This window comes from Anguilla rostrata, chromosome 13 (genome assembly GCF_018555375.3).
Source record: "Anguilla rostrata isolate EN2019 chromosome 13, ASM1855537v3, whole genome shotgun sequence".
NCBI lineage: Eukaryota > Metazoa > Chordata > Actinopteri > Anguilliformes > Anguillidae > Anguilla > Anguilla rostrata.
Window position 1 is genome coordinate 14,645,153 of NC_057945.1, and position 23,769 is coordinate 14,668,921.

Below are 23,769 nucleotides of genomic sequence, written 5' to 3' on the forward strand. Positions count from 1 at the left end.
TTCAGAGCGCAGGGGAGCTAAACCTCACCCGCGGTGGGGGAGTGCGAGTACAAGCTGCCTGATCCGGGGAGACCAGGGGGCTCATGGCACCTCCCGACTGCTCCGCTCTCCCAGGTCCTCCTATGCGCCTCCTATAGCACCTCCTGACTGACTATTCCACCCCCCAAGGTTATATTTTAAACTTTAGCAGACACTCTTATCCAGCATACATTCTTTGACATACAGTCCATTTGTACAGCTGGATAGTAAATGAAGCACTTTAGGTTACCTTTCTCAAAGGTACTCTGGTAGTAGTGCTTACAACCTCAGACTTACTGTACAAGCCCAGTTCCCTAACCATTGTGCTACCGTGCTGTACCATTCTAATATAATACATCCTGACTACTGCACTCTCTCATGGCTCTAACATTGGACATTGGGGATCTAATCAAGGTAAAAATAGGTGCTTAACTGAAAATAAAAATAATATAATTGCATATATTATTCAGCTGAGCAGATGCTATGAGACAGAGTGGCTTATAGAGATGACATTTTTCATACAGCTTCATATCTGTACACTATAACCGTACAGCTTCATATCTGTACACTATAACCGTACAGCTTCATATCTGTACACTATAACCGTACAGCTTCATATCTGTACACTATAACCGTACAGCTTCATATCTGTATTCTATAACCTTACAGCTTCATAGCTGTACACTGTAACATTACGGCTTCATTATGAGAGCATGCAGGGGGGTGGTAAAAGTGACAATAATTAAAGATGAACAAGAAAGCAAAAAAAATAATTTCAAAGAAATATGACATGAGGGGATGATATTAAGAAATAAAACTTTATTGCTACTAGGGCCCCTAGGCCCAGTCTTTCCATCTTGATTCTTCTTGTTCAAAAAAGAAGCCCAAAGTAATGGATTTTGGCACAGCCGTGGTCCCTGAAAACTCAACTCAGAACAAATTAAGGGGTTATTCTAAAAAATAAAGACAATTACATTGCATTTAGCAGCTGATCTTATCCAGAGTGACGTCCACAGCATTTACATTGCACCCGTTTATATAGCTGGATATATACTGAAGCAATGCAGGCTAAGTACCCTGCTCAAGGGTACAATGGCAGTGTCCAACTCGGGAATCGAACATGTGACCTTTAGGTTACCATACTAGTTCCTTATCCATTACACTACTCTGCCGCCCCATCACCCAAGCTTAGGACACAAACTTTCCAACATTGCCAGTCAGACAAACTGAACTTGTCCAAACTTGTCATAGAAATAACAGAGGTGAGTGATCCACGATCAGCTCTCCACTGTTCAATTACACAGCGAATGGCTGGGTGCAGGAGGCTAATTAACCCAAGCGACACCCAGTTACTCCTCCAGAGATCAGACCGCCCACCTCCAGAGGAAAAGCCATTCTGCGGCTGATCTGGGATCAGCAGCAGGAGAGCGAATACCCCCTGAAGCGCAGTACAGTAATTCCCTCTCCTAAACTGGGGTGCTTAAAAAAGGAAACAGAGAAAAGAAAATGGAACACTAAATTGAAAACATATTTAACGCAGAGCCTTCAAACAGCCTTCCCGCTTATCATTTTAATTAGCGCTTCTTATATAACAGTTCTTTTTCCTCTGTGTTGTGCTGTTTTTGAAAAGAGACTATTTCAGATTTGATAGCTTGAGTAGAAAGCATTTCACCGTGTGAGGTGGCTGCAAAATTCAGTTCCAAAAATGGTCTTTATCGGTTTTTCATTGTAAAAGGATGTACCTGAACTAAACTTATACTATATAAACTTCAGGAGGTAAAATTTGTTCCAAAATAAAATGAGCACTTTTTTGTGGGTTACACAAAACCAAGTGAAGAAATTAAGATGATATCAAATCAGTCAGTTTACATCAGGCAGCAATGTAAAGTTATACTCATTTCATGATTGCTCTGAAGGATATCAATATTATGCCCATTGGGTTCTGTACTATTCTGATTTACATTCAGCCTTCAGGCATTTAGAATAAAACACGTTTCAAGTAAATGGCTGAAATTACTAATTAAACATATGGCAGACATGCAGTTAGTGTCGCGCTGAATTAATGTACTGCAACAATTTTAACCTGTGAATATACTGTCAGCATACTTATGATTTCCCTAATTTTACCTTTTGGAATGTTTGACTGCACGCAAACATGCACAAACACACATGCACACGCACGCACGCATGCACACATACTTTTCTCAGACAGCATTACTCATGAGGAAACCGATACTTACCTATGGGAATTCAACTTTTTTCCAGCTTCATTCAAGGTTTGATGACGAAAAATTAATGGACCAATAAATTCTGTACTGAAGGCCATATTGTGCGTTGCAGGCCATCAAGAAAGCAATACAAATATGACCTCAATATCCCAAATGTATGGTGCCCCAAGATGAACCACTTCAATTCAAAAATCAAACCTTCACCATTACAACTGTTATTTTTCGTAGCAATCGGTTGTCCTGTGCAAGTTCTACAGTGCAGCAAGCCAAAGAAAATCCTGCATATATGCTCTACATGCCTTTAATCTCTTCTGTAATGTTCAGACAAAGACCTTAAATGACTGAGCACAGTCTTCCATCAAAAAATAATTCTGGGGTAAATACAGGGGAACATATTAATGTCACACAAACATAAGGGTTGACGTCGTAACAACAAAAAGCTTCCCCTGTAGGAGCACAAGCAGCAGGAGTACAAGCAGAGAGCATAAGGACTGCCTTAAGTCTGTAAGATTTCTCTTAAGGAATAAATGAGAAAGGCTCATATAACAGCAGTAAAGAAGGCCAGGCCGTCAGAATAGAGGCGTGTCTCTTTATCCAGCCACTGTGATTGTCATTTAAATTTCATTGCCTCGGCACAGATTCGTTTTAAAGAAAAAGCATTTCACTGGCAAATATATAACAAAGAAAACAGAATGTTGAACACACTGCATATTATAAACACCCTGCAGTTTGTTGGCCGAGAAAATATTGGTTATACTTACAATTACCTGGAGTAAATTATCGGCCAGTAGCTTTATCAGCCAGGTGTTAATGAGAATAGACAGAAGCTCAGCATAGTCATGCATTTCCATCTGTGGTAAAGTGGGACACGCCCCACTCTGATCCACTGCAACTGCTGTAGACTCTTCAGAGAAATGATAGAAGCAATTTTCCAGTGTTAATCAGACAGCCTGAATCTCTCTTGGGCAGTCTCGCCTTGTGATGTTACATGAGTGATGTAATGTCTGTTCCCACAATGCCTGATCAGTTCTCACGGACTGATTTCTATGCCAAGGCACACAGAATGTTCTCTAGTGTGTAGGAGGAAAGGCCTAATAGGAAAATTCACCAATAAAATCCGAATATATACCTACAGCTGAGACATTCCGCAGCTTAAAAAGTGCACAAAGTGCTAAGTGTCTGAACAGAAGACTTGAAGCTGCTTAAACTGATACAATTAAAGCTGAAATAACTGAATTTACTTTTCTCATGAAATGGAGGTATTGAAATACTGTTGTAGTAATGCTGGCTGCAAGCTAAAAAGCCTTTCCCGCTACACAGTTGCATGTGGCAGATCCAAGAAATCATATAAATAGAAATTCTTTGTTTACCTGCCACCCTCCTTTATAAGTCAGAGGCAGGAAATACATGTGGAATGATTTCCATTAAATCAGTGTTAAATTCTTTTTTTTTTTTAAACCAGCGGTGTGCCAACTTTCTCTGCTCTGCCAGAACGGATCAGCACTAAAGGAGTGTTTTATAGACTGCCCGTACGATCTGTACCAAATGCCCTGCCACACATAATTACCACACAGTTTCTGAAACAAACTTTATTTAAATTGCAAATGGTTGGATCCCATCGCAGTGATGCTTTAAACAAATGCGCTCAAAATATTACTTATTTTTTTTTTTTTTAAAGCGCAGAGCATTAACGTCGTTACAATAAAAGTGGAGGGGACATCACAGTGCAATGAAGATCCAATCAAAGTTGCTTATTAATGGGCCCATAACTGTTATGCTGCACATTAAAAGTACAGTTCATGGAATGGTTTTAAAGTGATAAAGTTAACAATGCTTTTACAGTGAAAATAAATAAAAAGGGGGTGGGAGGGGGTGATGTATTAAGTTCTGGTAAAACAAAATGAGGTTCAGATACAATGGGGAACGAGACTGAGAGAGTGTGAGAGTGAGTGAGAGAGAGAGACAGACAGACCCACACACACACAGATATTCTGCCCACCAATTACATTTTGGTGGGCTGTAACACACATAAATGGGTTTAACACACCAGTAGATCTCCTTTGATAGTTTAAGCACGCTTGTAAAGATTCTCGGTCCGCGGCTCGCACTCCGTTATAACTGCCGTCATTCTGACTCAAGGAAAAAAAAAACCACCTCTTTATTTCGCACTCACGACCACTCTGTAAATCAATACTGTAATAAAGCAGCGTAATGATCTCTTTCGAATTAAAATTAGGTTAAACCTTTCCCTTCGGTTTCAGAGAGCGCTTTTTTTCCCTTTCACCAGAAAGCGAGAACTCGAAAAAGGCATTATGTTTCTTGGGTCCCAGCGGGTGTGGAGACGGAGCCGTAAATGTGGCCTATATGAAGCCATCTATCACCTTCCGTTTGCAGCCCCGAGCGCAAAAGCAGACACCGACATTAATTCACAGCCAACCTCCCGCTGTGTCCGTTCCGTTTAAGGGCACATCTCGCGCGTTGATTGTAACCGGGAGATACGCGCTGTTTGTAAGCCAAGTGACAGTGTTATTTAAAGCTGGAGAAATAAGGGATGGGGGTGGGGGGCGGGTTCAGTAAAATGCCACAGCCGGACAAATCTGGAGTAAAAGCAAGCATGGGAGTGGGCTGTGTTTGCCGCAGAAACTCCCGAAGGACGAGCAAGCCAAGAACAGTAGCTACGTACGTGACTAACATTGAAAGGATGCAGCGCTATTAGGCTCTTTGCTAGCTAAGGTAAATTTCACAGCGGTTTCATTTGTTTATCTTTTCTAATCAAATCACCCTGCGTATATCATAAACACTGGCACTGCAGGTACGTGGACAGAAAAAAAAGCAGAGGCAAAGTTAAAACTGACAGGAGAAATACAGACATCAGATAACTAAAATGGAACTGGTATTCCAGTGCAACAGCAGGGATCTGTGTAATTACATGTAATTGCTTGTCGCTTTTGATCTTCACTTTATTTTAATATATGCTTGGATAATCTCCTAAAAGCCCACCTTTCAACTAGGTAGAGCAGCCAAGTAGCTTAATAAACTATAAGCCATCTGTTAAGCTACTCAGCTGCAAACATGATCATCCAGATGTCCAGTCAGCTTTGTAGAAATCTAAATTTTGACACCAGGGTGTTAATTTGCTTGTTTTATTGATGCACCCCACACAGCATATTCTGAAATATACGTGATATTGAAGCCAGGAAAAAATCCCTTGGAGTGACGAACTGTTGAGGGAGATATCTAATGAACGTAATGCAAGCAGGCAGCATCGACTCAAGCCAACGAAGTTGCCAAACTGCCACTTAAACTTATTATCAGGGCATTTGCATCACTCGGTACAGCAGACACATGTGCACAGGCGTGTATGCAGACACACACACACCTATGAATAAAATAGTCATATGCGTTTAAAATTCAACCACAACTGCTGTTCTGAATTGCCCAATGGGTAAGAAAATTTATTTCATTCAGGTTTTTAAGCAGATTTTGGTCTGACCGATCATGGTCTCATTGTACCCCTTGTGCAGTAGCTACAGAAGTGAGCTAACACAGAGGAGAGGTGTATCTTTAACTGTGTTGTGCCAACACATTTTAGCCATCCATGTATCCATCCATCCATTTTCTTAAACCGCTTATTCCTGGTCAGGGTCATGGGGGCACTGTGGAGCCTATCCCAGGATGCAGGTGTACGCCCTGGACAGATCACCAATCTATCAAAGGGCCCACACAGCATTCACTCACAAATTCGAACCTACGGGCAATTTAGAGTCTCAAGTTAGCCTACTCTTTGTCTTTTGACTGATGGAGGAAAATGTAGTAGGCTACCTGTAAGAAACCCAGATGGGGAGAACATGCAAACTCAACACAGAAAGGCCCTCAGTCAAGATTCAAACGTGGCACCTTCTTGCTGTGAAAGGTAAGTGGCTGAGTTGGTTTGAATCACTGCTTCCAGTCCCACCTACACAGGATCATGATGTCATAAGCAGTAACTGTACATTGGTTAAGTAGCAAATCACATCCCCAGAAGACTGGTGGAACCATTTCAATTCAGTTTGTCAACCTGATTAGGCGCATAGTACCCAGACGATGGGGGATGTGCCTGACAAGGTTATGCAGGATGAATTCCTCCTCCAAAGCTTCAGGGAGGGAGTGCTGATATTTAACTTGCTAATATGCAAACTGTAAAACAGGAAAGAAAGCAAAAAGATGACAGACATTTTCATTTCTAAAATAAACATATATATTCTACAGTAGAGATGGGGTTTTTTTCCCCTTTAGGACTATTTAAAAAAAAAAAAAACAAAGAAAAAAAAACCCTTTCTTGCTACGTGCTTTCTTGCTATCTAATTAACTATTGATTAGCGAGATTTGTGTGACTTCCCACAACTTAGACAATATACCTTGACCGGGGAAGTTATGGAAGTTAATTCTAGTTTATTAATCGCCTCTGTTCAAGGTTCTTGGCTCTAACACTTGTAAGGTCTATAAAATGAGCTGGCATTGCTCCACACTGTAAAAGCGTTCCATATTTTGGTGCTTTAAAACCCATACATCATCCACATCCTGCAGCTTGATTGCTTAGATTTCTCTGTTGTATCACTGTCATTTCTGAATTTTTGTGTGGCACTGGCAGCTATTAATATATGCAGATATTAACTTGGTGTTCAGCCATTTCTTAACACAGTGCTGTGCACCAAGCAGTTTAGTTGAGATCACAACATAAACCACATCAGATTTTTCAGCAAACTTGCACATCCACTGCAAGATTTTAGTTTTGCAGTTACGGACATCTGGAGTTAACCTTTATTTGTAATAACATCAATGATTTTAAAAACAGTATTTAATACACAGGAGCTCTTTGAACAGTAAGATATTTTGCATTTTGTTCACATTTAAGCTACTGTTAAAAGAGAAAGTTAACCAGAGTGTATGCAGTAGCCAGTGTCATAGGCCGAAATCCCTGCATGTGGTGCACTGGAATATGATGATGCCCAATCTAACAAGCACCAAGTCTCTTCCGCTGGCCTCGATTGCTTTTTTGCGCTAGTCGTAGTGGTGCATGGACATGGTAAATATTGCATTTTGATTACGTCCAGCACCCTGACAGGGCAGTAAAACACATTAGGGACTCTGAGTAATACTGAAGAGGGGAAGGGGGGGGGGGGGGGGTGTAGACAGCTCATTGTGGCAGAGCTTCCTATTAGTTCCAAGGCTTAGGGAGCTCTTCAGGACCACGGACAGCGACGGCTTCATCTACAGGCACACATAAGTGAGGCTTGCTCAGGCCGGCTTTGTTCATTGCCTTTCTCTTTATTCGCCGGTCTGACTCGCGGGGGCTGAGCAAGATTAAAATGGAGTGACTGAGTGCTAGAACAGGAGCACTCTCTGATGTCTGATCCTCCTATCAGCAGTCAGACTCCAAAACAGACACTTAAATGGGCTGTTGGCATAACCTGGAAGAAGATGAGTTGGAATTTGAAGTCTGCTGCCAATGCAAATCATCCCTGTCTGCATAAAAAGCATTTATAATACCTACCATGGAAAGATCAGCATAGCGATCGACACCCTGGTCATTTTAAATATCAGTTTTTGCATCACATTACAGGCATTTAGCAGACGCTCTTATCCACAGCAACTTACACTACTTTTACATAGCATTTACATGGCATTCATTTATACAGCTGGATATATACTGAAGCGAGGCAGGTTAAGTACCTTGCTTCGGGATTCAAACCTGTGACCTTTACGTCACAAGACCAGTTCCATTATACTACACTGCCGTCTAGTTTTACAGTAAGGCATAGGTTAGCCCCTACTGCTGAGCTCCCTATAGAACATATGATATGTCTAGGGGTCTGCATCCTGACAGGGCCCTGAGATTATGTTGTGATCAGTCCGGGTATCGGGGCTATTTTCAGCTCTGTGACGTAGGGTCAGATCAGGGATTGGACCACTGTCAACTAGGGGCATGACTTCATTTTATTTTATATTTATCTTTCTTTTGAAAGAATCAGGAAACTCAACACCTTATTACTGGTGTATCCTCTCAATACATTTGCACTGAGATGCATACAGTTACATAGTTACATACGTCTGCTCTGTACTACCCATGGCGCTAGGCTTTTCCATGTCTTGCTCTCTTATATCGGCCACAGTATTTGCTTTTGCAGTCCGCTCTGTGGCTGCTTTCGCAACTTCGTATTTGAAAGCACATCTTGGCTACAGTTTGGATAGGGCGTCGGTTTAAATTGAAATGTCCTTGCTGGCGGAAGTGATGCTCTCCTCTGTTCTCGGATTGCAAACACCACCTACACTAGCAGCTTTCCTGTGGGAAAACACTGTATTATATTGTATGGCGCTGCATTGTCTTGTTATTTCAGCAATCGATCTATCTAGGTCCAGGCTAAAAAACTGGCGAGAGTTCGTACGGCTTACCCGGGCTTGGGCCTCATTTCTACCCTGATCATTTCTAGCAGACCTATAATAGTGCATGCTTGCTCTATGACCTTGATCTTTATCCCTTTGAAGAGTAGGATTTTTGGAATGTTTTTTCAGTGTTCTAGAACTCCAGTGCTTTCAGGTGCCAGTAGTGATTGCTACGTCAGCATTAGATTGTTCAGTTAAGAACATTATAATCACATATTTGTGATCTTACACCTTGAAGGGTTAAAGGGTTTCAATTACATTCCCTAGAAATAGTCGCTTGGCAACCCATTCTTGACAGCTTTGATCTTCCTGCGTAACTTCTTCTCAGACCTGTGCATCAGAGCCGTTGAGATGTCCTTTGACAGCATCATGATGAGAGGCAGCATTAATAACCTTTCCATGCTCCATTAAAAAGAATAACAGTTAGAAAAAGTGTCACAATTCATAAGCCGCGATGCTGCAAGATGGTCTCTGTCGACCTTGCAGATTAGCATTTGGGTTGTGAGCTGCTTGGGTTGGCACGCAGCACTAGACTGAAGTCTTACTTCTGAAGAGCTGTAAAACTGCCCTTTCTTTCTTCTCAAACTTCCTGTTTCTACTTCTTCATTCCTTATGACTTTTCCGCATTAATTAGGAAAAACTTTCCCCTAAATTCATATGATGTTCTGGGGAAAGTTTCACTTCTTTAGAAATACTTTTCTCAGTTTCTGCCACTCAGATTTCATTTATGCACACACCCTCATTCTGATTTAATTATTGCACACACATTCTGATTTAATTATTTCACACACCCTCATTCTGATTTAATTCTTGCACACACTCATTTGATTTCATTCTTGCACCCATCCTCATTCTGATTTCATTCTTGCATGCACACATTCTGATTTCATTATTGCACATTTGTCGGTGCATGTGCAGGCACGCAGCAAGAAACGGTCGCCAACGCAAAGTGCGGCCAACCGGCAATTCAGGAACTCTCCAGCACAGGACATTATGTATGGTCATCGGGGCATGTTGCACTGCCACCAGGGTCCAGGAAAATCACTCGGAAATCAATTTAGGGGCAAGAGGACTTGGGAGCACGCGCTACCTACAGATACCAGCTCTAGGCAACAGCAGCCGCAGCACCTTTTCCCTGACGATAGACAAAAAGAAGAAAAATCCGCGCAGCAGAACATTGTCTGGAATAATAGCTGACCTTGGCTGTGTGAACAGCTGTTCAGCCTGGAGGAGCCATTCCAAAGCAGGTCTCTATTCAGACTATCCGTAACCCTTCCCTGCCTACTACATGTACTGGCATCGCAAAGCCTGATAAAATGTATCAGTTCGACCAATTCTTAGAGGTAGGCACCCTCTACCACAGTGGTTCTCAAACCTGTGTATGCTGGTTTTCCTTCCAGCCAATCGCTTGCTCAGTTCAGATTATTGAACACGTGCTTAAATTATTTCATGTGTCATGTGGCTTAGGAGGGTAAATAATCCTTGAAACACAAAAAGCTTCAGAAAAATTAACATCTTGATAAACGCCTGATTTAGAGTTTGCAGACGACACCACTCTCATTGGACTCATCTCTGGTGGGGATGAGTCTGCCTACAGGAGAGAGATTGAACATCTGGTGTCCTGGTGCAGCCATAACAACCTGGAGCTCAACGCCCTAAAGACAGTAGAGATGGTAGTGGACTTCAGAAGGAACGCAGCCCCACCCGCCCCCATCACCCTGCATGACTCCCCAGTCGACACTGTGGAGTCCTTCTGCTTCCTGGGCACCATCATCACCCAGGACCTCAAGTGGGAGCTGAACATCACCTCCCTCACCAAGAAGGCTCAGCAGAGGATGTACTTCCTGCGGCAGCTGAAGAAGTTCAACCTGCCAATGACAATGATGGTGCACTTCTACACTGCCATCATTGAGTCCATCCTCACCTCCTCCATCACCATCTGGTACGCTGCTGCCACTGCCAAGGACAAGGGCAGACTGCAGCGTATCATTCGCGCCGCTGAGAGGGTGATTGGCTGCAATCTGCCATCCCTCCAGGACCTGCACACCTCCAGGGCCCTGAGGCGGGCAGGAAAGATTGTGGCCGACCCCTCCCACCCTGGACACAAACTCTTCCAAACACTCCCCTCCGGCAGGAGGCTGCGGTCCATCAGGACCAAAACCTCACGTCATAAGAACAGTTTTTTCCCGACTGCAGCTGGCCTTATCAACAAGGCCCGGGACCCCCACTGATGCCACTGTCACTGCACTGTTATCCTGACCCCCACGGACACCAACAGACAGCACCTGTACTTAAAATCCACTTTATCCCCTTGCACTATTGTTATTGTTGCACTATGTTTATGTTATGTTATGTTATGTTATGTTATGTTATGTCTGTTATGTTTTTTACTGCACTATTTCTTACTCTATTTATCTTATCTTATCTTATTTTATGTTCACTGTTACGCACCACCTGACCAAAACAAATTCCTTGTATGTGTAAACCTACTTGGCAATAAACCCGATTCTGATTCTGATTCTGATTGCAATTGTGGTTGGAACAAAAAACCATCATACACAGAGGTCCCCCAGGGCTGAGTTTGGGAACCACTGATCAATACCGCAGCAGTCATTTTAGAGGGCTTTGACATGCCAAGGTTTTTAAACCCATTACATTACATTACATTTACATTACAGGCATTTAGCAGACGCTCTTATCCAGAGCGACTTACACAACATTTTTACATAGCACTTTACATTGTATCCATTAATACAGCTGGATATATACTGAAGCAATGCAGGTTAAGTACCTTGCTCAAGGGTACAACGGCAGTGTCCTACCTACCCGGGAATCGAACCTGCGACCTTTCGGTTACAAGCCCAGTTCCTTACCCACTGTGCTACACTCCGTCCTTCAAACCCCTGTCATTAGTGAAGCGCAATCACATTGAGACCATGTGTGTACCAAACCAAGGGCAATGGTATGCTATGGTACCTATGGATATACCTTTGTAATGTGCATCACATAATTTGTAACCAGGGAATATATTTCTAGAGTACACTGCTTATTATATTTTTGACCAAGAGCCACATGCTGTAGCAAACAGCAGGACTACCCTGCTGCTCATTCCGAGCAAGTGGGCGGAACCAAGAGGGGCGAGAGGTGATTTCAGTGGACCTAGGGAATCCAATATCCCATCTGGACCAATAAGACAACAGGTGTCCCAGCGCTGCGATGGGGACCCTGTGCCGCAGGAGACGTCTACCTTTCGGACCAGACATTAAAACCAGTGCACCCCTTGATGATCAAATGAGACTTACTGAAGAATGTATGGATGCTGAACGCAGATGTTTCCTGTGACCTGGTAGCTAATCATCCCCCGGTTTGCAAACTCCCTGCTCTGACAGATGTGGGGTGAGTACTCTTTTGTGGGATAGCAGATGTGCATCTTCTCGGTGGCTGTTCCACTGGTGGGACATGACAAAAATGAACATGTGTGGTAAGGGAAATAAATGAAATTAATTTAATAAAACCAACATTAGAACGAGCAGAGCACAAAAATAGCAAAGCCCTGTGTAAGATAAGCACTTTTTTGGCAGCTCAGTAAGACAACAGTCCCTTCCAGCTGGTTCATAATTAATTTTCTTAACCCCTCAAAAGCAGTGGAACAATATCAATTTTACTGACTAGATTGCTGAATATATGCCAATTATTTTGTCAAAAAATTTGATCTGGTAATGAAGGTACAGACACCCGATTTCTAGAAATAGGCCTACAAAGAACAAAAGAATCCCTTGCAAAGACGATGACACACAATATTCACTGATATCTTTAATGTGCGGAAAGTGCTCAGCAGCTACGCTTAGCCATTTCGCGGGGGTTGGTGAGAGGAAGGAAATGAAAAGACAAGTATTGCGCTGGGAAGGAGCCTCATTAAAAAAGAAAGGAGGCAGGATGAAATACTATAAGGCAGGGGGAAATAAGTCGTCTGGGGAGTGGAGCTCCCAGCCATTCCGGCTCAAAAAAATGAGACGAGCGCACTCAGCGGCCTCGTTCCGTCTCCTCGCAGCCGCTCGCTCCGAAGGGAGTTGCGGCTAGGAAGCGCCGCGGCGCCGTAATTAGCACGGGCCGTAGCAGCGTCGTTAGAATGCATGTCACTTTGGCACGGGGGCGTGGGTGGAGTGCACCAATTGTACACCCGGTCGGTTCTCGGCATGGCGGCGAGCTGGTGGTGATAAGCAGTTGCCGAGGAGTGAAAGTTTGCGACAGAACCTCGTCATCTTCTCCCGCCGTCGCGCCGGGCCTAGCTACCGGCCATGGAGGAGGCGGCTTATGATGTGCATTATTGTGTGTGTGTTCTTTCACTTTCACATTATTGCCACTGATTTATAGAGGTCAATGCTGCACAGTGCGATACGCAGTTTTACGACATCCGCCGTTCAGAAATCAACAGTCACGCAGGAAAAGGTCGCAGAGCGAGGATGTCATCCAGCAGTAATGAATGTGACTGGCAACACCAGACACCACGGCCTACACTTTAAAAGTAATTTGATTCATACAATGAACATATATTTAAGTTCATGTAGGAATTTCTTACGCGCTGCGAATACTGCGTTCGATGATGACGTAGAAAAGAGCGTGCTGGGCAGTTTAAAATAACCGCTTGGCTCCGCCCACGAGACTCGCGGTTTCAGAGATTCACGAATCACCTTCGGGAAACAGGGGCTCGCGTGCTGGACCTTCAGGCTTTTCCGAAGGCGGAGGGGAGAGTAATGGAAGAGGAGTCGCTCGATAAGAGGCGGAGCGGGCGTTTCGGCGTCGGAGCGAACCCGACCTCGGAGAGTGCGTTTTTCGCGGACCCTTGGGACGGGCGGCGCCGAGGCTATTTTCTCTCCCCCTCGCGCGGCGGGAGACCCGTTCCGCGCCGACGGGAGCGTGCGGCCATTTGCACGCCGGGAACCGCGACGGAGAGCCGGTGAGCCGCGGGCGGCAGCAGTTCTCTCTCTCTCTCTCTCTCTCCCTGACAGGCCGACCCCCGGAGATGGAGCTTAGCGCCACGCTCACCTGGGCCTGATGTATGCCCGTGAGGTGCCTCTCTGTCATTTTGGGATGGGTGCGGGGGGGAGGGGCCGCGGATGATCAAATGGAACACGGGCCTGGATTCAATCAATATTTGTCTGTAACACTGACTCACAAATAAATTTGAAAGCTTGTCACCCCTCCGAAAAATATATATTCTATAGCATCTGAAAAGGGACATTACACTTGACATACAAGACTGGTGCTTGAAAGGTTTTGCTGGTATCGACCAGCATTGAGCTGACTGGTAATCCACCGCCTTTTCATATTTCGCCTCTCCCCCAGACCCGTTTTCCACCTTTGGTGTTATTGATCTACCCGAACATGGCATTGCCAACATCTGTAGATGAATAAAATGGAAATTTCAGCTTTCAGTGTTTTTTTTATAACAATTCTACCATTTCAAGGGCTTATTACAGTGTTTCTTATGTCCCTTCTTTGGCACGGCAATGCTTTTTAAAAACCTTTCTGTTTGTCATCTTTCACACTGAATGATGAAACAGGACATCCACTTGAGTCTGCCTCTCTCTTTGTATTCTAGATGCATGTGATCACTATTGTTTCAACATTATAGCCTATATACATATAGTTACTGCTTTTAAGTGGACAACAGATACAGTTCCAAATAACTGTAAATGCACATTGATCATGAATCCAGCTGTTCATGCTGGATTTGAGCTGTTTAGGATTTCTGCGCAATTTCCCAGGAGCGAAAAAAACAAATTTCATTCAAACCGCTCCTCAAAGCCAAAGGACGTTTAATCCAAACGATGTCTGCGTGGTATCTTTAGGTGACCCTCCTTCGAAGAATACTGACATGACAACCAAACCCAAGTTTTAGTTGGTTTAGTTTATTTTTTTTTTTTAAGAGGGTCTTAAAAGAGATGCGGGGTATAAGAACCTTCAGGCACCGCAGCCGTTTGAAGGGCTAAGTCTCCAGTCTTCCTTCGTATCGATGGCGCTTCCCGACCGCGGCTCGCTGCCAGCAGTCACGCGCTCTGATCCGTTCCCAGAGAAGCAGCTGCGGCTGGAATGTGTCTTAGGCGAGATAAGCCTTCCCAGAATAAATAAATAAATAAAATGAATGAATAAAAAAAATCCCTCTGGCTCACTGCAGGCGTTGCCGAGGATTCTTCAACTGCCTCTCCGGCGACGAAGGACGTGCAATTCCCACCCGTGCGGAATTCGTTTCCGATGTCCTGGTTTCCTGTCCGCGCGGACGAATCGGCATCGCGGGGACCGTTTCGGGGTCGTCCGCCGCCGTTCCGAAGGCTTCTCGGCTGTCTCTTTCGGCAGTCGTCACCGCGGCGGGCCTGAGGCCCGGGCTCACACCGCACAAGGAACGGAGAGACCGGCGAAAACCCGCCCCGAGCGAACTCGTCCTCAGCCGCCAGAAATCCGTTTATAGGCGAACAAAGCGAACCTCTTCGGGAAAGCCGTCCTCACTGACTGCCGGTCAAGCCGTGACTTTGAAAGACGCTTTTGAAAGTCTTAAAGCCTTTTTTCCCCCCATTCTTTTCCAAAGGGCCTGTCCTCTGGCCGCTCAAAGGGCCCAAGACACCTGATCCCTCTGTTAAAGAGCTCCAGTTTTCCTTTCCTTTCACCCGGAAAATCCACCGGGCAGCCTTGGCCCCGCTACGATCAGCAGCTGAAACAGCTCAAGCTTTTCACCAGACCAGCGCTCATCCAGGAGGACCCCGGATGGAACGCACCTGGCATCGTACTAGAGCACTAGAGCACGCGTGCAGGTATGTTCATCGGTTGGTACCGGGTGGCAGGCATTCACAATTGGTTCCCAGCACAGTTTAATGCTCCCAAGTGAAATTCAGTGTCCGCATCACAAAGAAAAGGTTCAGATCTAGTTGGCCATCGCGAGGCGGTTGAGCAGACAGTTTAGACCGCTGCAGCTGCCATCTTAGGCCAGGTGTACGGAGCACAGCCCTTTCAGTGCACCGAAGCAGCCCTTTCCTTCTGCCGTCATTTTTACATGTTGCATTTAATCAATTCAGCCATAAAACAAATTAGTCATTTAATCAATCTACCTATCATGTATTTACAAATAAAATTGTACTTTGTAGTAAAAAAGCACTATTCAAAGTAGTGTGTGTGTACTGGTGTTGTATATATGAAAAAATATGACTTTTTGTACATAAAGGGAACCTGGAGAACAATTTATGATGTGACCTTTATGTGTCGCCTTTGATAAATGCAGTCTACATCTAGCTTGCTACGATTGCTAGCACAGCCAACGCCTCCCGACTGGGACTGGGCTATGCTTGGAGCAGCATTCGCTAAATTTGTCAGCAGCTATTCCTAGTTAAACTCCCACCCTGGCTTCCTAAATCTGGTCACCAATCCATCCCCAGTTCATTTAGCTTCATACCCCCCTTCAGACTAAGATACTATTCACTGAACATTCTGGTTCAAAATGGCTGCCATGTGTCCAACTCTTGGATATCTTGGGTCACTCACCTGTTGAAGTGAGCTTCCTTTGCTTCACAGCACTTTCAGATAATTAGAAGGAAGGCCCTATGCAGTCTGTTACCCATTGCTGTCAGTTCCGTTCAATGCTCATATGAGCACATACTTTGAAGCTTATTTCTGCGTGGTGCAATCCACCCGATATGAGATCTGTACATGGTACAATCCACCCTATATGTGATCTGTGCATGGTACAATACACCCTACATGAGAACTGCACATGGTACAATCTACTCAAAATGTGATCTGTACAACCCACTCTACACGTTATCTGTACAATCCACCCTACACATAATCTGTACAACCCACCCAACATGTAATCTATGCAATCCACACTACATGAAAATCCCAAATCCACGGGGCAAGGGAAAGAGAGTTCCCGCACAGTGCTGTCGCCCAGCGGGTGCTCTAGATGAAGGCGCAGCAAGCTTTCGGCAAACAGGCAGGCCTCTCTGCAATCCAGCTGCGCCCGCACGAGTCTTCCCCAAGCTCCCCCCCCCCCCAATCCCCACCCCCCTCCCCTACCCGAGAAAGGGCTGTCACACAACTTACGCCAACACGGTTTCGGTGACCGAGGGGCATAGCCGCTGCCTTGCGAAGCCGAAAGAACCGCTCTCTTTCACAAACAAAAAATTAAATAAACAGAGTTGCACTCCATGCCTAGTAAATGAGCTCCCCGTCATTACACCAACTTCCTTTTCTCCCCCAGGGGTGGGACTCGCACTGGAGAAGGAACTAGCTTTAACTCCTTTTTAATTAAATTCCCCTCCCTTCTTCATAAACGCTAATTCATTCGTTTTTTTTTCTTTCTCAAAATCCAAGCAAATCCATGTCGATCTGGTTTACATTGTGTTAACTCGTTTTTCTACTGAAGTGAGGGCCAATGCTAATGTTTAAGGCAGTGGGAGAGCTGAAAGTGCTCCTGATGCTTTCTGTCCAATGGAGAAAGGGATACTTTATGTTAGTTATCATGCAACTGAGAAAGTGCCTGTCATCCACAGAAAGCTGCCTTTTTTATCATTCTAGAGCTGCTTCCTCAACTCGCCAACTGTTTGTTGTGCTCGCTGTAACAAAATTCATACACTTGTGTTGACAACCTCCCCGTGAAAGAAGTACATTACATGGAGGCAATCATCTGGCAGAGACTTAAGCGCTTTTGATAGCAGCTACGCACCTTCTGTCATTCGGGGGACTTGGTGATCACCGGTTAAGCATCAATATCAGTGAGAAATTGAAGCTAGATCATTGGACAGGGGAAGCATCAGATTGGTTTTAAGAATACGCTTAACTTGCAAATCAATCTAAGCCTTTTTTCCCCCTCAATGTGAACTTTTCTGACTGACAGGCCTAATAAAAGGCTCATAGAATTGCCAATGGAAATACTGTATAACAATGGATAAGAATACATTTTTGATAAAGGTATCCCAATGAAACTGACATGTTTATTTCTTGTTGCTGCACAGATGTTTGCTGTTAAATGAAGTACTGTACAAAATACAAATTGGGTTAATGTAAAACAAGGTATCAATTATACAGTATCAGTTATGCAACTCATTACGTGCCAACAATTCTCATACATAGAATAAATTTAGCCTATTATGGTCTGCATGTGAAACATGTTCAGTAAATTATTCAGATTTTAGGCTACACAGCATACTTACCGATTAAGTAATTTACGCCTTCTCCACAAATGCAAAGTATAGAAAGTACACTTTGCCTCATAAGGCGTTCTGTCAGGGCCAGCATAAGCAATGGCCTGGGCTCAATCCACACTTGTCTTTAAATGTAGACTTGTGCCCATGCTCTGTGTTTTTCTTCAATAACACAGTTTGGTGACTTGAGTCATCACAAAAATAAATGAGCCGAACGCTTTCAATCAAAAAAAGTAAATCTTGCATTTAATTGCGCAGAGTTAAGGGTGTGAATGTTAACTGTATCCAGCGTGCCCCGCGACAGACGTTCATGGACGTGTGCGTGTCAGTCGCAAACGCAGAATGGACCAGGGGCATGTGGGGGGGGGGGGGTGGACTAGCATGTGAACTGGCCGTTTCTATGCATGATAGCCCTGGGACACGTGGAGGGTGTACGTGTGGTTTCGACTGGACAAGCCAAGGATTCTTCAGACAAAGGGGAACAAAGATACAGAGAGCGAGAACTGAATCAAACAACTTTCCGTTCCTGTCTGCTTTAAAATGCCTTTACTGTCTTGTTTGTGGATTTTAACGGATTAAGTGCAGATTAAGGAAGGCAATCAGCATGCGCTGCAACCATTCAAGGTCATAGATGGGGACCCCGCCCCCCTCCTCACCCACCTCCACCCCGTCCAACAGGTAACTCAGGCTTTCAAGAAGAGGTCAATGGCTCAATGAAAGAGATGCAATTTTAACCCTTTTATAGGTCTATTAATTTGAATTGTTTTGGGACTGGCTATATTAATAATAAGAAAGGGAAATCATAAATATCGCAGCTTCAGCTTCAAGCTTGGCTTGAGGAAGACAATTTATTGTAAAAGAAATGTTGTGTCGCTGGTGCTGGGGAACTTCACTGGTTCACAGAACTCATTATTCAAGTTGTCATTTTCTGAAATGCATTTCTGGACGTGTGCCTCCGCTTATAAAATATAAAAGTAAACATTACTTAAAATTTTGTTTTCATTTATGCCTCATGTGCATTACCAGTACAAGACTCATTCAAGAAAAATAAATCAACTACTAAGCATAATAAAATGAATACGGCTGCTCAAGTGTGTCGAAAGGGCACGTCTTCATGAAAACTGGCAGAATAACCTTTACATTTACCGAAATACAAACACCTTACCGCACATAAATTTACAAGGGGAGATAAAATATGCAAGATTAAAATCAAGCAATGGAAAACATCAATCAATGTTGAATTAATAGCCTGATCAAACCAAATGGATTGAGGTACACAATGGGACGGAAGGGCCAAGATTAGTGATAATGACTAATACTACAATTATTTTGGTTCTGCAAACAAAGACTACACATGTTTTTGCACCATTGCATGAGTCACCCTTTTTAAGCCCAGTTTGCTTTCTAAGCATCTTACTTTACTAATTTAAATAACCTGGCAATATTCTCCAATGCCCAATATTAAACATTCATCACAGTCTTTTCACAAAGTCTTTTGGCAAATTAGGTCTAAATACAAAGCCTGCTGCAAAGCTTATCAGCAAACAAATCATTTTTTAAATGTTACTTTTCCAACAAATGAGATGTTATACCAAAAACACTACAGTTTATCTGAAGCCCACCATCGAAGCACTACATTACTAACGTGCTTATAGGAATGTATGCTACACTAGCCTGCTGCTACAGTACCTCTACATCCTCCTGCTGCTTTTATACAGTACATACAGCCACTTACAGGGCCTGACCCCCTCTTATAACACTGAACATTATACCATGCCCTCCCCCGCTCCCCCAATCTATCGCACATAGCTAATCGGTCAGACCCGTTATGGCAATAACAGTCAGCTGCAAAGCATGACTTAAGGAACTCAAAATGGCTAAATTGATGTATACCCTCCCCCACTAATTTACAATGACAGCATTGATTTATCACTCCCGCGGTTGAAGGTTGATTGATTTTTTTTCTCCTTTGCCTTGTGTCGGCAGTTAATTGGCAAAGACCTGGAGAAACTGTTATACAAACAGCGCGAGCGTCTACATCGCCGAACACTGCACATGAACTCTGACAACCGTTGGAATGCGGCACGCGATAAAAATCAACAACCCTACCAAATTAACAACCCCAGTACCTCGAGTTGCAAATTAAAGTTATTAATTAAACAATCATTTCGCAGGATGTTGAAACAACGTTTAGTAGAGTATGTTTGCTTCAGGACCTTCGAGTGAATGTGTGTCTGTTCATTTGATCTTGCTATCTAATAGTTTCATCAACCATGTTTTTAAAAAGCTTCTTTTTTTAAATCTTGTAAGATATATCAGACTTCTGTGTGGAGATAAAGCATTTATATAGCAGATAATAATGAAACTCCATTCTGGTAAAACTTCTATGTAAGTCAATGCCAAGGTGTGGCAAAAAGCTTTTTCAGTTGCCTCTAAAAAAGAGCAGACAGCAGATATTCTCATTGAGTTTATGTAACTCAGAGGCTGCAGGTTCAAATCCCATGCACAGGCATTACCACCATACCCTTGAGATAACCTTAATTATCACTAAATGCCAGTCCACCTGTATAATTGGATTATATGCAAATATATGAACTGTGCGAGTCATTATGCATGGTAAAGGGTCTCTATGTTAAGATGTACATGTAAATTCCCAACTAAGGTTCCCCTTCAAAACGTTAGCAACATTAATTAGCGAGTAACCTTATCCAGATTTTCCACCTGGACCACAGCTTGGGCACAACTGTTTGATTTGCAAGAGAATTTAAAAATCATCCGGTTTACTTTTCTTAACAACAAACTGCATCACAGAGGAAAACCTGAACCTACTCAGACATGCAGTTCAGTCAACATGTAATTAAACCACACATAATTACTGTCATAGCGTCTGTTTCAATGATCTCCTATCCAGTGTACAATACTGAAGTTAAGGCGGGCTGTACGCTACTTTGAGACGTTATGTGATTCATCCATTAAAACTATTCTGCCTGACTGAATAACGGGGAAAATGCAATAATAATGCAATGCATGTTAATTGCTACCTTCGATAGTCTAAGAAGAACAGATAATTTTGATGAGCCCAGTAGCTTCCTCCAAAAACAGTGTGGCAGATAAGGTACAGGACAGAAAACCCACGCACGCCGCGAAAACGACATTCCAGTATGCTCATATCTCGGAGACATTCTATTATGACCGAAGACATTTGACGGGTGCGCAACACTCCAGCAGCGCGCCAGTGGCAGCAATATTGCTAACAACGTTATATTCCAATGAAAGAAACTAAACCACGAGATGTACAGTATGAGATGTAAACCACTTCTCGTTTATTATAATCCTGATTTGCTATTTAAAAACAGGGAAGCGATTAGCGACTAACGAGCTTTAGTAGTTCGGAGAGGATTCAGTTAGATGCTGATGCCCTTTCCGCCCTGACAGCCCACTTTTCCACGGAACAATTTCAAATCAGGGTAAAACATCTCGAAAACATTAGTCATAAAGCAACCCCGCCCTACATCCACATTCACCTCATGCTGTCATTCAAAATGTGGATCTCACCGCTGATTAACCTTTGCGCAATTACTTTTTTTATAATAATTTTTTCCTCATTTTTTCATGCCAGCGTCAGGAAGCATTTTACGTACCGTTTCCAAAGATATGGTTCTCTACCTCAGCGTGTCCACCTTGTCTGGACGAGGCGCTAAGTTGGATGTAGAGTCCTGCGTAATGTAAAATCCCTACTATCACTCCAAAGGTTCCCATCGCTTTTGTGTGTGCTTCCAGTATTTTTTGCCAGTCTCACATTAGGCGGAGGGAATCGGGGGGCGGAAATCCAGTCAGGTCCTGGGGGACTATCCTCCCTTTAAAATAAAATCACCCCAGGCCAGGGAGAAAAGTGCCTTTTGTGGCGCTCAGTGCTGCAGCTCACCACCTTTCAGCAACGGCTGCTTCCCCTCACGACAGATTGCTCGATTCTGAGTGCCTCCGAACTGCGGCGGAGGGAGATTGGTTCTGAGAGCGAAAAGGAGAGTGCCCAGTCTTACATCGAGGGTGTCAATTAGGCGGAGGGATCTGTATTGGTGATTTTTTCATTAAACTTTTACAAGTCCATAATTCTTAAAGCTATACAGAGAGTATTTGTCATGCAGCGTTAAAATATAACACGTCGATGAAAATGGACATCTTTGTAAAATCAAGGATCGATACCGAGTTTTCAGAAGATGATTTAAAATGAACGACATTGTTCTTTCAATTACTAACAAATGAAGATACTATTTGAAGCCTATCAGCGGAGAGGGGAGGGGAGGGGGGTTGCTGTTATGGGGCTTTCGTTTATCCCAATAATTACAATAGTTCCGCAAAGTCAAAAAGTGCTGTCTATCGTTGTGATTTACATACAAGATATTGTTGAACCTTCGAGGGAACCTTAAAGTTAAATCCTCATTGAACACCTAAATGTGTTCGCATCAACATAGATCCTTTTTACAATTAGAATATATATCACTGTGTATTAGTTCAAAAACGAAGTGTAAACAAATAAATGAATGAACAAAGGAAAACAGCACAGAACCGAAGGCAGAATTTAGATTGGTAGGTTTAACATTTACGACGTCTATGCAGAAAAATGTTACACAGTGACTTTGACTGGTACTGGCACTAGATGGCTGTAATGGGTTTTAAGAAGAAATTGCGAATGCATGTCTGAAAGTAAAGGGGAAATTGCTTCCTCGCCCTTGCTATATGAAAACAGTAGCCTACTGTACCCACATTGGGAATTGCTTCTGAAACACATCGTATAGATTTTCTCAGTTATTCTGTAGAGCGACACGGGTGCTTCTTTAAAGATTAACCCATCAAAAGTGGGCGACAGTTTAATGGGTGCTTCTGTTGCAGTTAGAGAATTTCAGCACTGTTTGACAGAACAGCTCCCATTTAAAATAACATGGTGTGGAATGCTTTGCTAGTAATATAACAGACTTATCGTACACATTCAGAACAATGCATGCCATTTTACGTCACCGTTAAATAGAATAGAATTAAATACATGATGCCGCCGAGGTTAGCAGAAATTGCACCAGATCGACACTGCATTGTGGAGTTTAAAATTGCGTTTGCTCTGGCCTTGCATTGTAAATGCTGTAAATGTGTGGCTCTGTAAAAGAAAAAGAAAAAAGAAAGAAAAAACGTGACCGAGAGCGCGCTGACATTACTAAAGCTATCACTTCTAACAGGCTGATGCTGGATCTTTTCCCCCACTGCAATCATTTCCCTGATTAATGCAATTTAGCCAATTACCTTACAGATGTTTATCTGGAAATAATTGTAATATTAGTCGCGTCTTTGAAACTAATGAATATTCATATGGTGATATTGAAAATGTCTCTGTTGCCTGGTGGAGCGAGAAGGCCGGCAGCAAAAAGACATTATATGGGTAATTATCTTAATTATTACCAGAGGCACTCTGATTTGACAAACTAGCAGTGTCATTTACAATGGAAGTTGTCTCAGACCTTGGATTTTAGTATATCTAATCAAATTGATATTCAAACTTGACCATACACATTCTATTTGCAGAAACTGCAGAAAAATATCTTCTAGAAACTGAAGGCACATTTTACTTGTAGCAGAAATATTGGAATGTACAAGCTGATTGGTTTTAGCCTGTTTTAGCTTGCATTATGTTATAGGCAGTTGTGCTGAATAACTGCCTCCAATTGGAGCTTTAGCTGCATGAGATCATGATTTGTAAGAACCAACAGACCATTGTTTTGTGAGGAAAACACCCCAGGAAGTGGGTGGACCCATGTCACATCAGAGCCAATAGCAAGTGAGGCAGATTTGGATCTAATGTGGCCACCCGCATAATAGGTCAATTCCCCTTATGTCAGGGACCCTCAATTGGTCCTGGA

The 23,769-nt window shown here is 43.3% G+C and overlaps 1 protein-coding gene across 1 annotated transcript in view; it reads right to left on the bottom strand.

Annotated features, from left to right (window-relative positions):
• Nucleotides 1-21,882, bottom strand: part of vstm2l (V-set and transmembrane domain containing 2 like) — a 40,859-nt gene extending 18,977 nt beyond the window's left edge. Inside the window, exon 1 of the mRNA XM_064305663.1 lies at nt 21,505-21,882. Within this exon, the coding sequence (XP_064161733.1) occupies nt 21,505-21,622 (118 nt within the window). The 5' untranslated portion in view covers nt 21,623-21,882. The remainder of the gene's footprint in view (nt 1-21,504) is intronic.
• Between the last annotated feature and the right edge of the window lie 1,887 nt (nt 21,883-23,769).